Here is a 17,332-nt window from a genome sequence, read left to right on the forward strand (position 1 = left end):
GAAATTATTTTCACTGAAAACAGTAAACACTATGATCTTCTGCTTTAAGTGTATGTCGTTTCCCAGAAGCATGCAGAAAAGCTGACTGGGAGAAGACAACCTGATGGTGCAGGGCCTAATAAGATTAATGCTTCTCCAGAAAGCATGCCAAAACAGTAGCGTGCTCTTGGCAGTTTATACCTGCTTATGGTCATGAAGTATGAATCTAACTGAGAATTGATACATAGCCTGGAGATGACTTAGCCCTGGATTTCCATTCTTCTGAATCAGGCATAATGCAAAGAAACATCAGCATATATACTTGTGTGCACACACATGCATGTGCAGTGGAAAGGATTGTGCCAACCACATTGACTATAATCAAGTATCCAAGGTCCTTTCTTCAGCTACAGAAACTTGAAGAAGTTAACATATTTGTTACATGCTGATTTTTTTTAATGTTTCAGCAAATATTAATGATACAGCCACTCTGACAGGAATAATAGCTTGAACACTTTCAGCTGCTCTAGTCCTGCCACATCATGCCACCTCTCAGAGAAAAAAAAATTCTGAGAAATTATGGAGCCAAGGTTTTGTTTTCTCCAAAACATAAGCCACATAGCCTTCAGGGTAAATATTGACGATGGCTTATTAGGGAAAAAAAGAAGTTTTGCAGGAAGCAACGATTAGAATACAAGATAGCCCTCCAGTGTTTGAAAGATGAAAAAATAACAAAGGAAATTATGACTAGAGTAACATTAGGACCTTACATGCTGATTAGCAAAAAAGAACTCTAGCTTGAGTTTGTTACAGGCTTCTGTATTGTTACACTTCTGTGCTAAGAAGTCACTGCTATTATCTTTCTCCCTTTGACATTTGAACTGTGATGTTTTGTAGACTTACTTCAAGTCAGCTGCTAATAAATTAAATCCATTGTAAAGATGTCCTTCTACTGAAACTTTCTTCAAGTAAGAGTAGCTGTCCAGATCTCCAGTCAAGAAGTTTGTTACAAGAGCACCTAAGAAAGAAAAGTACATAGAGCAACTTGTATGTGTGAACTCGCTATTCTGACAGGCTTGGTAAAACAAACAGTAAGACACAAGATTCCTGTTACCAACGGGGTATAACACTGAAAAAACCCAAACCAACCAACCAACCAGCCTTTAGAAGTCTTACAGCATTGTATCATATTCACATTAAGAGCTTGACTTTTACTTTGAAGAACTCAGTCAAAAGCTCTCAGTCAAAATTTCTACAGAATTCATATTTACTAACTATTCTATACTGGATGTGCCTTTCCTCTCCTCCCACCTTGCCAAACTCTTTCTTGTCTTGCTTCATTTTCCTGATATATGACCCTAAAATGAAATACAAATGACATGGTTCATTTGTTTCTCTGTATAACATATATATTCCCAATGCAGTACCATATGACAATTACAAACAGACCTATTTTTACTAAAAACCCGCCACAGATGCGCTCTTTCGGAAGAGGTTTTTTTCTTATCATTTCTGCTCCTCTGGTTATCAATGTGTAGGGGAGAAGGGACTACAATAATCTTTTAGGCTAACCTCCAGCATAATCCCAGTTGCATTGTTTCCCTGACTTAGGTGTTTGAACAAGAACGTACACATTTTTAAAAAGTCTACTATAATCTAAATCTAGCTCAATGCTTGTCTAGTTGTTCTGACTGTTAATTAGAATTACCGTCAAGACAAGACCGTTGATGCTGCATTTCTTGTCTGAATGTAACTTCAGGCTCTAGGAATTACATCGTTTTACTTTTGCCTGCTTGATTAGAATATCATTATCCAAGTCAAGTTCCCCATAGAGGTACTCATCAGTTCACAAATTCTGTTTACAGCACATAACCATTTTATTTGTCCATAAAGTGGTGTTAAAAAAAAAAAATACTGTAATCATCACTGTTTTACTGGGACACCAGGGCTTGTTTGTCCACTTTCTTCTTTTTCTATTTCTACTCCTTCATACCTCTTCCTTTTGCATTTTTATCAACCTTTGGCTGCATATAGTTTGTCAGGGCTGCCATCTTGCCTTTCTTACTGATGCCCAGCCATGTCCCACCTTCTTTTCCTTCCTCCATATCCAGACCTAATGGAATAAATAAGAGTTAGGCTATTACATTCATTTTAAAAAATCTCAAGCTCAGATCAGAATTTCTTAATGCAAATCCTGAGTCTTGATCAGGCTGGATAAAATGCAATAGGCACGAGACTGTTTCTCTGGACAAGTGAGCTAAGCCCACTTAAATTACCCGCCTTCCAATTCTGCAGTAGCGTGGAAGATATTGGTAATGCAATAATAGATGAGAGATAATGAGAAAATTAAATGTAGAAGCAAAATTATAAGCTTTGCCTATATGCTAAAATTCATATAAAACTTCAAGTAGGCTCAGAATACATGTTAGCTCAAAAGCAAATCTCAGAAGATTAATGTTATTTGCAAGTTTAAATTTACAAGTAACCAGAAAATTTAGAGTAAGCTAGGTAACTGATAAAAATCTTGGACTTTGGTAACGGTAATTTACATTGAGGAGGGGGACCGACAAAAGTGAAGCCCACAGCCAAACCTCTTGAAACAGAGTACAAGTTAAAAAAAAAAAAAAACCAACAAAACCAACCACTACCTATTTGTAATGAGCTCATGTTAACCAGCAAGCATTTAATGGAAAAACAAAAACTAGTTCAATATAACATGCATACTCTTAGAAACCTTTTAATTCTGAATCATCATGTCATAAGATAACTTTCATTAGAGGATCAAAAGAACAGGCTTTGGATCCTTATTCAGAAACTCCTTTCTTTCGTCAGTATCCAAAACTTCAATATCAAGTTTAGCCATATCACATCTTTACACAACACTTTTACCACTGTTCTTGACCTTAACTGAAAGGCACGCAGAAGAAAAACATACAGCTTTGCTGACCAATGCCCAGTGATTAACATATAGCAATTCCTGTTTTCCGAAATTGCTGTAAGTGCAAAATATTTTTTCATTTTTAAGTCACACAAAGAATAAATTTGATCTGTTTTGGTTCAACTTGCTCCTTTCATTTGAGATAACATTAACTCAGAGGCATATAGTCATGGGATCTCCACAGATACACCCCCTGGATGGAGAATATACCAGTTTCTTATGTCAAATATGGCCAGAGCTGACAAAGGTATAAAAGACAAAAATTGAGGGCCCTTCTGTTTTCAGGATAGGTTTTTTTTTGTTGTTTTAAACTGCTACATAGCAGGGGAAGCCACATCCAGAATGTCTGGCACGAAACAGAAACGTCAGCCAGAACTTCAGAAGCAAGGGAGTTGCAGTGCAGCAGGAGTAATTTACCCTCACAGGCCTCCCTGCCAATGACAATAACACACAGCATCAACAAAGAGTATTTGCAAAGTCAAAATCTTGCATTTAAACAATGCTCTGTCTTCCAGAGCTTCATTTCTGTTTCCAAGAAAAGGCAGAATTATTGATTATACTTAAAAATGACTACAGATAGATTCCCTACAAAGGAGAACCAGACAGCTGAGTGACTGTACTATCAGTTTAGCAAAATGTAGACATGAAAGCTAATAAACTGATGGATCAATAACTAAAATTATTCTGTAGCCTATAAATTATTAACCAATAAGAAATGAGAAAGTTTTCACTTTCTTGAGGCTTGGTTTAATGATTTCAAGTCACTATTACAGACAATGAGTCTGTGGAATAACTAATTCCACCTATTTTGAGAAGTATTTCAATGTATCTGACAAAGCTAAAGTAATCGTTTATGATGGACAAATTAATCTTATCTATTTCCATTGCACTGCTTGGACTGAAATCAGTTAAAGAACAAAAAACTGGGAAAAAACCCACAAGATATTAAAACACAAATAACAAAATAATAGCACAACTCACCTTTCAAACTTATAACATGTTTTCCCCAGAAGTAAAGGGAAGAAGCATATTTCTTATTAGAAATGGAACACCACCACCCCAATAACAAAAAATCCAGGCCATAATTCCCTTATGAATTGTCTGAAAACCACTCAAAACAAGAAGACATACACACCACTAAGGATCTCATTGCTGTTGTCCCAAAAATCTGCCGATTTGGATGGTCTATGGTAAAATTCATCTCTATTAGCTGCTAAAATAAGCCTGTAGAACACAAGAGGAAAAAGATACTATTACTTATAAATAGGAACTTCACAGGACAGGCAGGAACAGAATCCAATTCTTGCCACAGCATTAGCTCATTTTAAGTATGAAACCGTCCTTTATCCTCCCATCTCACCTTTATCACTCAGTGTAAAGGTCGAATGACATCTGACAGCAGACTTCTCTCTCATTGTCTTGAGACATTTAGCAAGTCTATCTTGTTGTGTGAATGAGGCAGCTATTATTTTCAAAGAATAATACTTAACACAAGAGATTGAATTAAGATGGCATAAGCAATCTTAAGATTCCTCAGCATGTGAAGTTACAGCTTAATTAAAGAAAATTTATAGGTAACTTATCAAAGAAATTTGAAGCATGAGAGTATGTTTTTACTGGATCATTACTTAGGATCACGTATTCACAGTATTTTTTAATCTAACTTCAACATCTAAAGCTCTATTTATGTGGTTCAAAGATACAAGCCAGATGCTTTTGCCTGTAAGTACCCAGAACAGAGATAAATTTGTGATAGTCTCAAAAGTCCAGACCCACTGAAATTCATTTGAAGAAACGACAGCATGCTCAAGGAGGCAGAGAAGTAAAGGGAAAAGGCATGGGGTTTTGTAACAATCAAGAGGTATTTTGGTGGGGCTTCTGTTTTTTGTTGTTTTGTGGGGTTTTTTTGCATGTGTAATTGCTTGCATAATCTGAGTTCTACCAGAACAGTAGGACAAAATAGTTGAATTGTTAATGAGAGTCAGCCCTTGCAGTAGAGCAACTACAAGGAGCGCCGGAGGCTACACGATGTAGGATGTAGGAAGAAGTTATAAAAAATAATATGCAATTGAAAAATGCTGCTGGATGAAATCCATTATTTAGATTTAGAAATAAACACATCACGCCACAAGACCAAGTGCTGTTCTGCCAAAAAGCATGCTGCAGCTCTTCACATGCCATCTAAAATTTGATAATTTTAGAAAACAAAGAGATATTAAAAACAGCAGACATTATTGGGAAACGGCAGTGACAGAAAATTCTGCTAGCGATGCCTGGTTCCCTCTGCTCTGTACATTGATAATTATCATAAATGGCACCTGCAGACTTGAAAGACCAAGTTCAACATGGTATTTAAGAAGCAGTGGACATAGAAAATAGGACAGGTCTTCCTCAAAAGTTCCAGGTTTGGCAGCAATGCAGATCGGTCAAATTCAATGGTAACACCAGTTCAAGCCAGCGAGACTGTGAATGTAAAGCAGGTAAGCCAGAGAGCTTCAGAGGAATTTATAACAGTCTCAGTTCTTGGCCTTTGAAAAGCAAAAACTGTTTCTCCGTCCATTTCATCCAGCAGAAGTTATTAAAACAAAGCAAGTTGTTCGGTGTACTCCCTTACAGATCATACAAATACCTCACTGAATGCATGCCACAGTCATTTCATTAGCAACGTTAGTACCGTAACACTAGAAGGAAAAGTCTAGGCTAATCTGACTGTGCACATCCATGTTTTGAAAGTGAGGAAGTTAACATTTTCTGTTATTCAAAAGCAATGGAAGACAGCATCAGAAACTAAATTTAATGACTTACTGCAACATCAAATAGATCTATAGATAAAAGCTTGAATTAGAAGCGTTACTGGGTTTCTATGCTGAAAATTGGCATTCAGACACTGCCATTTTCAAACCTATAGATGAGCTTTCATTTAATGCTGCTCTTCCATCAGTCTTTTTTCAATCATTATTTTGGAATTTGGAAAAAAAAAAAAAAGTTTTTTTCATTGATAGAACATGCTCACCTGAAGAGCAGGTAATGGATTTGGCTGATCCAAGTAAAGAGCAAAAGACTGTAACCCTAGGCAAGCCATATGCTGGAGACTCAGGGCTGCAGACATGCTTGCGCACAACTCCACCACACCATGCTGTGATCTGACAGCTAGAGCTTCCAAAGTCCTGCTCATGTTACCCATAACATGACTTGCCTTTATTTCAATTGCAAGATTGCGAGTGTTTCCCATTCTCTCCAGCTATGTTGCTTAGTATTTAATTTTAATGAAATGCCATCTTTCAGAAACCTGCAGATTTTTTTAACCAGTTTCCTATAACCTCAGTATCTTCTTCACTGTCAGTTCCTCGTACCAGCTGCACATCAATTACATTTACACAGCAGAAGCCAAGGTTGCTACTGTAAACTGAAGTTAGACCATAAATTTTCATTCTAGTTTTTAAGCTACAATACACAAGAATCAATTCCAATGAAATCTCATTACTTTACTCAGCATTCAAATGTACTGACATTTTCTGCACGTTTCTGGACCTTTCCTGCAAATTCATAGAATCATTAACACAATGTTAAATGTTTTAAAACATGATCATGAGGTGCCAGTAGCACATTAGAAATACTACAGATAATGAATTATAATCAGCTATAGAGAAAATAAAAAAGGCTAACACTTCAATGGCATCCTTTCTGTAAGGAAGATGCTTAGTATTTTGCCCAACAAAGATAGCATCTGTTGGAAAGCACAGCGTATCTTTCCAATGTCAAATAATTATAATATCATTCCTTTCAGACTTGCATTATTTCTCTTCTTCTAGCCGATTCTAATCTTTGACCTATAGGCTTTCAGCTGGTTTACCAAATTTCTGTCTTCTTGCTTGAATATCCTGTACAGCATGCATCCTCCTTTTACAGATTTTTATTTAAATAAACATGTCTACTGTTAAAAAATTGTTTGGCTGAAGTGCATTTCTCATTTGCTGAAGCTCCAATTATATTTTGCCTTCAATAATTCTTGACACGAAACCACAGTTTGTTTATAGTATCTAAATATTAAAAATAAGCAAAGTCTTTTTGGTGTGATTGGATATTCCCTATGCCAAGTTTAGTACACAGACTCCTAAATTTAGCACACGGCTAGTATACAGGATCACTATAATCAAAACATCTTCATTTTGTCTTTTATGAAACATAAACATACTGAAACGGAGCAATATTAAGTGACCCTCATCTTCTAATAAATTGCAAAAAGCCTGTTCAGCTATTTTTATAGCTGACATAATTCTACTGTATTAGGATTTACGTATTAAGGTTTATTTTAATGTTGAGGCAGAGGGATGAAAACATGAGAAATCATTCCATTAAAGCAATTTCCTACAATGCAATTCAGTTCCATAAAAAGACTCTGTGATTATAGCTTTGAAGCTTGCAACATGTATTTATTTGTAAGACGCACACAGTATAGTTCAGAAAGATGTAAAGGCAGCATGTTACCTTTGACAATAACAATGGACTACAGTAAAGTGTTTGTTACAATGCACTAAACTTTACTACAAATAGGCCTGTAGAGAGAACACAGAGGAAAAAAGGTAGAACTGCAAGTTGCAAGGGTACAGGAAGATAGAGACTTGTTAGTGTATCACAAAGGTGAACTGTAAGCTTTTTGCTTAATTAGGTGCTCATGAAAATTGGCCAATGTACCGTTCTAGAAACCAAAGTCTACCTGGATAGAAAATTCTCCTAAGTGTTATGGAGAACATGTTTTAGTTTGAGAAAGTTTATTGGCTACAAGAAAAAGGCCAACAATATGCAGTTTGTCTTTCCAACTTTTAATGCCTATTTTAGACACCTTCTTTTAGTTAGAGATGCAAAGTAGAGGATAGTAAGAAAAGTAATTGTAGATGCCTGTTTTAATGCGGACAGACAAATTAGTGTATCTGCAGGTACAGGAATCCCCTTTTGGTTGGGAAAACCATTCCAAGACCTCATCGTGAAATAAACAGAGCTATAGCACAGTGTAACACACATGAGTTGTCAGGAAAAACTATGCTTAGCAAGAGACTAGTATAGAAGTCTAACTTGGTCTAATGGCTATAATACTGTTCATAGAATTAGGAGGGCTGGGTAGCATTCCCAACTGATACTCAGACCTATAACCTTCAGAAAGCTGAGGCAAAGGTGAAAAAACCTTAGGAACAATTTAAGAAGAACGAACTTCAACATTCTTCCAAATAAAGACAAGCAAAAAGACTTAGTCATGGTGCGTTAAGGAAAAAACAGGGGACTTAAGTTAAGTAACTGATGTTAAAATCTGACACCAAGAACACTATGGCCTAGCACTTGTCACCGAAACAGATGGCTCAGAGTAATTTATCTCAGAGGTATAGAGCAAGACATCCCTTAACAAAAGGTACCAAGAAAGTTAAATACAATTAAATATTCCTGAATTTGGGCCAATTCTCAAAAGTGTTTTCCTATTTTGACATTGATAGCAAGTTGTTTTCTGCTATAAATCAATAATTTCAATCTCGATGCAATTTTTTATAGCAAGCAAAGTAGTCTAAGTTTTACGTTTAAATATTGATCACAGCAGAAAGTTCACTTGGCAAACAACTACAGTTTACATCCAAAGGGTTCTCCCAAGAGGCATCAAATTGATGAACCTGTCTTTTGCTAACTAGCAACACAAAGTAAGTCAGACCAAATAAATGGATATATTAATTCAACACCAGTCACATCATAAACAAAACCCCTTTTTAGGCAGATTCCAGATGCAGAAAGGAATGCACTCTATGGACAATTGAAGTTTCGGTTCTCATTTCCTTTCTTTCTATAGAATGGCATCTGCTTCTCAATACAAAAAGGCAGAAAAACAAGTCAATGAAAGGCACAATGATTTACTGAGCATACTGACTGACAGTTTCTGGATGAATACCAATACTTGTACCCCACAAAGTAATATGGAACCTATACAGTATGTATAAATACAGAAAGCAATAGAACTCTGCAGTCTCCTTACTGGCCTGAAGTGCTATCTTTCTATTACATACTGAATGTACTCAAAGATACTTATGTTGGATATGAACTTTTAAAATTAAGGGCTGTAATGAGAAAGGAAATTATTACAGGAAGCTTAATGTTTAGGAAACTCACTGTATGACATCAGCACATCCAGTAAAACTTATAGAAGCATGGATGCTTGTTTTGTCTTAAGCTTTTGGCTAAACATCTCATACACATTATTATGAGTTTATTACCTAAAATTTTAATTAATTTTAAATTTTAATTAATTTTAATTACATAACATTTTAACATGACTGTTAGTTTATTACCTAAAATTTTAATTGCAAGCAGATTTGGGGGAGGAGGAAGGCTAGGACACTTACTAGAAGTTCTTTATTCTCCAGTTAAGAGGACTACTTGTTTTACATTGATACAGGAGTATAATCAGTTTGAAAGCAGCGAGATTTGATTTCCAGCATTTTCTGAAATTGTAAGTACTTAATTTTATGACAAACAACAACTGAAGATCTTTAAGTTCCTTGTCCCAAAAGCAAACTGATAGGCATAAATAACCTTGACCTCATCTATCCATATTTTAAAAAGCAACTGCACCTATTCACAAGCTAGCCAGTTCTGTCAAAAACACAGTGGAAGAGTGAGCGTGGTAGCCATGATGTTACATGGAACAGAGCCGTGAACTACACAATAAACAAGAAGGTACTGTTGTTGGGAGGAAACAGGACAAAGTGGCAATCCAAAGTTAACCAGAAGCTACCTAAGCAGTTAAATTTCAGTGTTAGTACCTCTTGGACTCATAGTGTATTACTGTCTTGGCTTACAAGACTGGACCAGCACATATTAACAGACAAGAAATTAATACACAGAATGGTCAGTAACTGCAATACTTCTGCTCTACTGTCTGCCCATTACTTTCCAGGCTAAATACAAATTGTTGGTTTTGAACTGAAAGCCCTAAACATATCCACGCTACTGAAAGAAATTGCATCTTTTCCTGAACCTCACTGCTACAGCTCTGATGCCCCAACAAACACCATTCCCCTTAGTTTAAATGATAAAGTAGAAGGCAGGACTTTCAAACTCTGGATTACAATACTTAAAAGGATTTATCCTACACCACATGATAGACCACCAGCAAAAGGCCCATGATTACAAAGCCCAAGTTTTCTGACATAGTCTAAAACCAAAGGGTTCTCAAAAGGTTACAGTAAGTCCTCCAATGGGGAAAGTCAAGAAGGTAAACATTACAAAAGCATAATTGAACACCTAATACTGACAAGAGTTTCTAATTCAAACATCGGCTACAAAAAGAAATTGTATAAACAATTATAGAAACAAGTCTGTTTTAACTAGAACCATCTTTACCTGTATGCATTTTTTGAAACTGGTCGGGGGTCAAATTTGAATAGAAGGATGCACATTGAAGAATTGATGTTTAAATCTTGCTTCTTCCACAAAGGCTCAGTGCAAGGTCATTCTGTAAGGGCCTACAAAGTAAATAAAGATTATCTATTATACTGCAAATTATAAAAAGATAACCTTGCTTCTACGCTGAAGCTTAAAGATTGCTATGTTCTCACTAATAGCTCTCAATAAAAAAAAAAACCAAAACCAAACGAAACAGGACAAAATGAAACAGGACAATGTTTCAATGAATGGTTTACTACCAAAATTCCTATAGTGGTTGTTTCAAAGTTATGCTTGGCTAATTCACATTTTTAGGAAAGAAACAAGCATCAGAAAAATACTGACAAAGTCTAGAGCACTAGCAATACATGAAAGAAAGACTATTATGTATTTTTCTCTCATTACCAATAAAGTACCACTACTTTTTTTTCCCCTGTCTTAAGTAAGGCAAAATGCTTCTGTTAGAATAAATGAGAAAATAAGACTCAAACTGTTGCAGAAGCTGGAAAAAGCCTGATCAAAGACACTCCCAAACCTGTAAATAAAGCATACTTTAGACCAAGCTATTATTAAAGCACAGGAGAAAGTATTATTGTTTATCATCGGGAAAAACATCAGGTACAAACAAAAATACACTGGACCAGAGCGTACATTTTGATGAATAGTTTCCAGCACTTGTGGTATGTTTAAAATTCTGGCCATGCTCAGATGGCATGACAAACGTGCTTTTTATTTCAAAACCACATAACAGCTTTCAAATATTTTGTGTTGTCCCAATGAACATTTTTCTGATCATAAAACCGCAGCCTGATCCTTACGTTTTGTAGCTGCTAAAACAATTATCAGAATGTTACCAACCAACCACACACAACCATGTTTTACTGCTACTGAGAGTTTCTTCCATGCAAATTTTTTTGAGGTAGGCAAAGAGGGGAAGGGGACAGGCAGAATACCACAACTCTAAGACTACCTGAGCAACCCAGTGACTGAATCAACTTCTGTACAAAAAGTAGGATTTTTAACCATACTTCCAGATATGTAAAAAGTGTCTCTCTTGCTCTTTAATTTCCACATCATTTACCTTAAGAGATATCAGGAAATGGATAATCTTGACTACATTTCATATTACCAGAAGTAGTGCTACAAGTTCAGCATTTATACAGATTTTTTTAATTAACAGCTTGCCAGTAGCTGCTGGCTCCTGTTAAGTCACAGTTCAGCACCACAACTAGCGTGCTGTTGCTGTCATGGCACAAGTTCAGTCTTGCAATCTAATATGCTGCAAAAAGACTCTTCTGTTGCAGGAAATGAAATAACTTAAAATGAGGTGCAACACTCCTGACACGCTTGCCAAGGCAAAAGAAACCTAGTGCAAGAGAGTGTGTGTCTATGTATGTATCTCTGTCTCAAAGTATTTTAAATTCTGTTCTGTGACAAAAGGAACTTCCCTCCCAAGACAACTTCATAGTCTACTAGCTAAGAGCAGCAATAGCCTTGCCATCCAAACCATTTTCTGTTTAACAGGTTACACAATAAGGCACCAGAAAAAACAGAATTAAATCACAGCGTAGGCTTTCTTTGCCTCTGACAAGTCAATCCCAAAAAAACTGGTTTAGAAATTAATCATAAATTGAAGATGCAGACTTGAATTTTGGATAACTGATTTACCAGCCAGGTGTTTAAAAAGATCCATAGCCAGCTTTATTTAGAAAATCTAATCAGTCTTAAGAAGGTGTTATTACCCTTCTCAGACTCCTATTGCTGAATTTTCAATAGACTGCAATCATACTGGACTTGTACAACCGATCTACCAGTTCTGGAAGACTTGGATCTTCCACATACAGAACTTGTTAGCTTTTCACAAAACTCGGGATCTTGTATCCCAGCTGTTTTATGTCACTAAGCATAAGTAACACTGAGCTGTTCACGCCTTCCACTCAAACTCTTAAAAGGTAACTGAAGCAAAACAAAGTTACAGTCATGGTTCAAATCACAGAGCACGTATTTCCTAGAGCAACAGACAGCTTATGAACTAGAGCACAGTGCCATTTCCAGATAATATAATTAAAACATAACACAACTGTAGGTACTTCTGAAACCTTTTACACTTATTTTTTTACTTTAAATTTCTGATGCTGTCCAGATATCCAGGCAGTATCTATATGCCATACCCTACCTCAGTTTCTTTATTCAGGATACCATTTCTTCTACCAGAAGGGATTTAAATTGCAGAGCTTCCTATTCATGATTTCTCCTCTAGAACATTACGTTGTTCTTTATTCTGCACCAGCTACCTTTCTTTTAACCTTGTCTTGTCTCAGTCCAGAATGTCCTTGCCTTGCTTTATGTCCTTCTCTTGCCTCCAAACATACGCTGCCTCTAGATACTTAGTCATCGGACATTTATTTTTCTGTTTGGTAATTTTTCTGTCCCCAGAAGAACATGGAAGATGGGTTTCTTCATGACTTAGGTTCTTCAGCACGCTTACTGTGCAGCCAGAACATAGTCATGAATATTATTTACTTCCATTCATTCTACTACACCTTCCGAACAGGTCCCTACATACACTTGGCAATCCAACCAGCCCAGCGGATAAACTACACATTGCTTAACGTCTGTAGGAGCTTGGGGTATCGTCAAGTCTGGCAGATTTTCCCCATTGAAAGACTGGGCTCCCAAATAATCCTCTCCTCTCAGGGACGCACAATCCTACATAACATAAGCCTCCAGCAAGGTTAGGGCAAATAACAGTTACCCCTCTTTCCCGAACGATGCGAATCTCAGAGTGGTTATTGCTTATGTAACTTAGTGCACAGGCTACACAGAAACCAAAGAGGAGTGGTTCCCCGCCACCCCCCTTCAAAAAGTGAATCTTTTTGCCGAAGTCATTGCTGATGAGAGACTCGGATTAGGATAGACAAGACCTTTCAAACCCCACTCTCAACATTACGGTTAGAACATTGCAATAAATGTCAAACTAAGTACAAAGGTTTATTTTAGCTGACTGTTCGCTGCTGTTCTGTTCCTCAAGCAATTTTCTCACAGACAGCTCCACAAGTAGATGGAAACAGCACTCCGTCCTTCACAACAACTTGACTGAACATGAAATTGGGGGAAGGAGGAACGTCAGTGAACAACTCTGCTGCACCAGGCTCAACGCTGGCCAAGATGTCCTCCTTCCTGTTCCAAGTTCTGCAGATGGGGAGTTCTGTAGACAACTGCTCCCCCCTCCTCCCTCAATATCTCAAAATCAAGACTTGCCGGCTGTGTTTATAAGCCGTGCTGTACAGATGCAAATAAGCTGCTGCACCAAAAAGGAAAAGCAACACATTTTCTGTTAACAAACATATTCAATACTAGCAGTTAGGAAAGCTAAACCTGGTAATAGCATTTTAAAGCAGCACTCTTTCAAGTTAGTCACATTTTTGAACACGCAAACTCTAACTTACATTATCAGATCTACTGCTAGTTGCACTTCCACCAAAAAAAGCAAGTTTATCACACACTAATGATTTCAGTTATGCAGATTTCAATTTTACAGTTCAATTGCTTTATCTTATCTTTTCCTTTTCTCCCCAATCTGCAGCCTACAGGGGAAGTGAACTTTTTGTCTCTGAACCAGAAAGCCACCAGAGCCAAGCTTAGCCAGTGACTCACGTGACACATTGATGATGCCAAAAAGATCTGAATTAGTAATGGAAAAGTCTTCGCAAAAGAAGCAGCAGCACAAGACTGATCCTAACCATGGCTCTGAGAATTCATGTTGCAAAATACTCCTTGGAAGCCCAGAAAAAAATGGACAGATTATGTTTGTTAAAATAAAAGACAGATCATCTCAAAGAGCTTTAGTTTGTCTTTAGGAAGTGTACCAAAAAGCTATGTAAAAAAATAAATCTAGATTGAGTGATTTCTTGCCTGTTCATTGAGCAACTTGTTACAAAAACTTACAAATGAGTTTAATAAGCAGTTCCATTGTAATTACAACTTCACATGCCCTTCAGAAGGTAAAAGGCTACAGCTTCTACTATCAAGGATATATTACTGGCTGCCCATCAGAAATGAACTTATGTCCATAAAACACATTAAATAAAATTCATTAACAAAGTGGCTCATGGATCAAGCAATACACTAGAATAATACTGTACACTATTGTTCACTGGTCCCTACTTCACATAGACAGAAATATGATAGCTTCATTCTTTTCGCCTTTTCCTCAGTGGGAGCATCAAGACTGACATTTATATATATTAAGCCATACCAGACTATTTCAGAAACAACACTCATAGCTCAGAAGAGATTCCCTTCAAAACTACAGTTGAAAGGTACCCATTTACAACATCAGCATGAATATGGTAGGTAATTCTTAAAACTTTTTTTTTTTGACCAAGTACATAGAAGCACACTTGGTGAAAGCAGGGATATAAAATACAATTTTAATGGGGAACTGTCACTGACTACTCTTGCTGACCATGGAGATATGGCTCCCAGTATTCATTAGGTGTCCTGCCAGATAATTAAATGGATTACTCAGTAAAAAACTGTTGACAACTAATCACTCATAAGACTACTATTTTAATAAACAGGTTTCAGGCTCCATTAGCTGATTTATTGAGTTCCCTTCAAATAAACAATTCAGTCCAGCTGTTTGTGCAAAGGTCAACATAAAGCTTACACAAAAACTGCCAGTCAGAAAACAGCAGAATAAGTTTGTAACACCCGCCACAATTATCCAGAGGGACAAATATTTTCAACACTTTGATGCTTTTCTGGAATCCATATTCATTATTATTCAGTACTACTAATTTGACAGCAGCATCTTTTTGTCACCCCATCAACTCTGCTTGATGTTATTACAGTTCTTTAAGTTACATTTGTGCTTTTAGTAACTCCAAATATCAAAACAGTATTATTTATCTTGGGCTCCACCTGCCGGCCTTGAAACAAGCCTGTTTATAGGTCCTACATAAACAGTCGAACCTTTTTTGTTATTCAGACAGAAGTGTTTAAGCCACCTAAAACAGAGCTACCCCTTAAAAAAAACCGATACTTAATTGGCAAAGGAGGCAACCAATGTATTTTGGTACCTTCCTCGATCAAAGCTGACATCGCATTTGCAACACCTGTTGTGTTTTTATACCCAGGGCTGGATGTTAGCCTTACAATATATTTTTATTTAATAATTTTAAGTCAGACTCAAATTTGGATATTCTGAAATTTGAGACAATTAACAAACATTAAGAGGAAAAAAAACTGAAGAGAGGCTGTCATAGACATGATAAGTACATAAACATTTAATCAAAGAATCTTCACACAGCTGGCATTCTTTCAAGCTCATATTCACATAAAAGAGGGTGCTGCAACTATGGGGATGAGACAAGCATATTGCGCAGAGCTGCCATTACAAAGCCGACGTGCTCAACTCATAGCCTTCCCATCATTCAGCTATAGGCTCCCACAGATCAGGGAGAAGAGAAGATGAAAAAAGATTAGGTCAGCACTGGCTTCCACACTTGCAACTTGATCCTACAGCAAGTCCAAAGCTTGATCAAAAGCTGACTTTCTAGCTCCATTTCAGCACAAAATGTGACTTCAGAACTATCCTTAGAGACACAGGAGGTGGGTTAATTAAAAAAAAAAGTTCAAATAAAAAAAGGCTAAGTTGTGGCACAACACATACCTTCTGTTTTTCTTTTTTGAAGACAATACAAGCCAGAATATATGCATACTGTGCAACATGACAAGGTCTGCAGCATGGGGGCGGGGGAGGGTGTGTGGAAACTTACTATAAGGTGGAGACAGTGAAGACTTAACTGCTCTCTGGATAATGAGCTTTTATAAAATATAGTTTGATTATTCCTAGTCAATAAGACAACAATTATCAAGGATGAAATGATAGCAACAATATCCTATTTCTGTAATATGCTTCTAGTTTGCTGTCTAACTTATGCCTAATACACACAAACCAGCTTGACAAGAATTACAAACATCCTGTAATTAAGCGTTCTGCTCCAAATGGCACTGCTGATTTGGAAATGACATTAAAGTAACTAACATTCTTATTCTGTGCTACTGTGCTCTGTTAGACAGTACAGTGCGTTGTTCTGCTCGTTTCAATGATCTGTTAAAAGCCTGAGTGGATACATGCCAGCATAAGGTAGCATTTAGAGGGACTATCAAGAGACCAAAACATGATAGATTGTGTATGTTCTTTTCATAGGGTTCTACCATCATTTGGTTGATTAGAAGCAATCAGTTCACAATTTGGCATAAAACCATTTTACCCTTAAGAACTCCCAGTAGCAGCCTTTGAAAAATGAAGCATTTGTTAAGTATTTTGTTTTCGCAAATGAAGCATCATAAATAACATCTGTCAGTTACCACAGCGATCTCAATTGCTTCTCAACTGATCCAAAACTGTTGTTTAGGTGCAGTCTAAGAGACAGCTAAAGATCATTAGTCACTGGATTCTGGTAGTTTTATGTACCACAACAATAACTCATGGTCAGCAAAGTCTAAAACTATTTTACTGCTTCTTTCGAATTTGTCCAAAGGAAACTAAGCACTACACTCCTCAAATGCCCATAAAAGAATAAAATTGGATGCATTTTCTTTCAGTAGTGGAATGAGATTTTTTTTTTTTTTATATATACTGAGCTTTAAAATCACGGAAAATAAGAGATGCTTGATTAGTTTTTAAAACTAATCTACTTTTTTTTTCCCCCCAGAAAAGTGTCTCACAGCTGTGTTTTTAAAAGCATTTTACTGATTTGCTTTTGCACTTCCCTTGTGCAGCACATGCTCTTGTGTAGTAATATTAATCATTAAAGATAAAGATGAGAGGGAATAGATGGATCCATAACCTGCTGCCTTTCAGATTGTGCCATATAAAGACAATTTTTAACTAACTGAGGGTTTGTAACCCTACCAAGGTGAAGAGTCAGTCTTCATTGCAAGAGACAGCAATGTAAAGTCAAACACTTCTGAAAACACAAA

The 17,332-nt window shown here is 36.7% G+C and overlaps 1 protein-coding gene across 1 annotated transcript; it reads right to left on the reverse strand.

The window, feature by feature from the left end:
- Positions 1 to 882: 882 nt before the first annotated feature.
- Positions 883 to 10,421, reverse strand: LOC104081551 (transport and Golgi organization protein 2 homolog; the record flags this gene model as incomplete). Its single annotated transcript, XM_009584344.1, has 4 exons — positions 10,298 to 10,421; positions 4,053 to 4,141; positions 1,973 to 2,092; positions 883 to 997 (listed from the first exon to the last, which is right to left on the reverse strand). Coding segments are annotated over exons 1-4 (380 nt in total), but the record flags the coding sequence as incomplete, so codon positions are not given.
- Positions 10,422 to 17,332: the final 6,911 nt, after the last annotated feature.

The sequence above is a fragment of the Fulmarus glacialis genome, unplaced genomic scaffold (assembly GCF_000690835.1).
Source record: "Fulmarus glacialis isolate BGI_N327 unplaced genomic scaffold, ASM69083v1 scaffold35228, whole genome shotgun sequence".
In the NCBI taxonomy this organism is placed as follows: Eukaryota; Metazoa; Chordata; class Aves; order Procellariiformes; family Procellariidae; genus Fulmarus; species Fulmarus glacialis.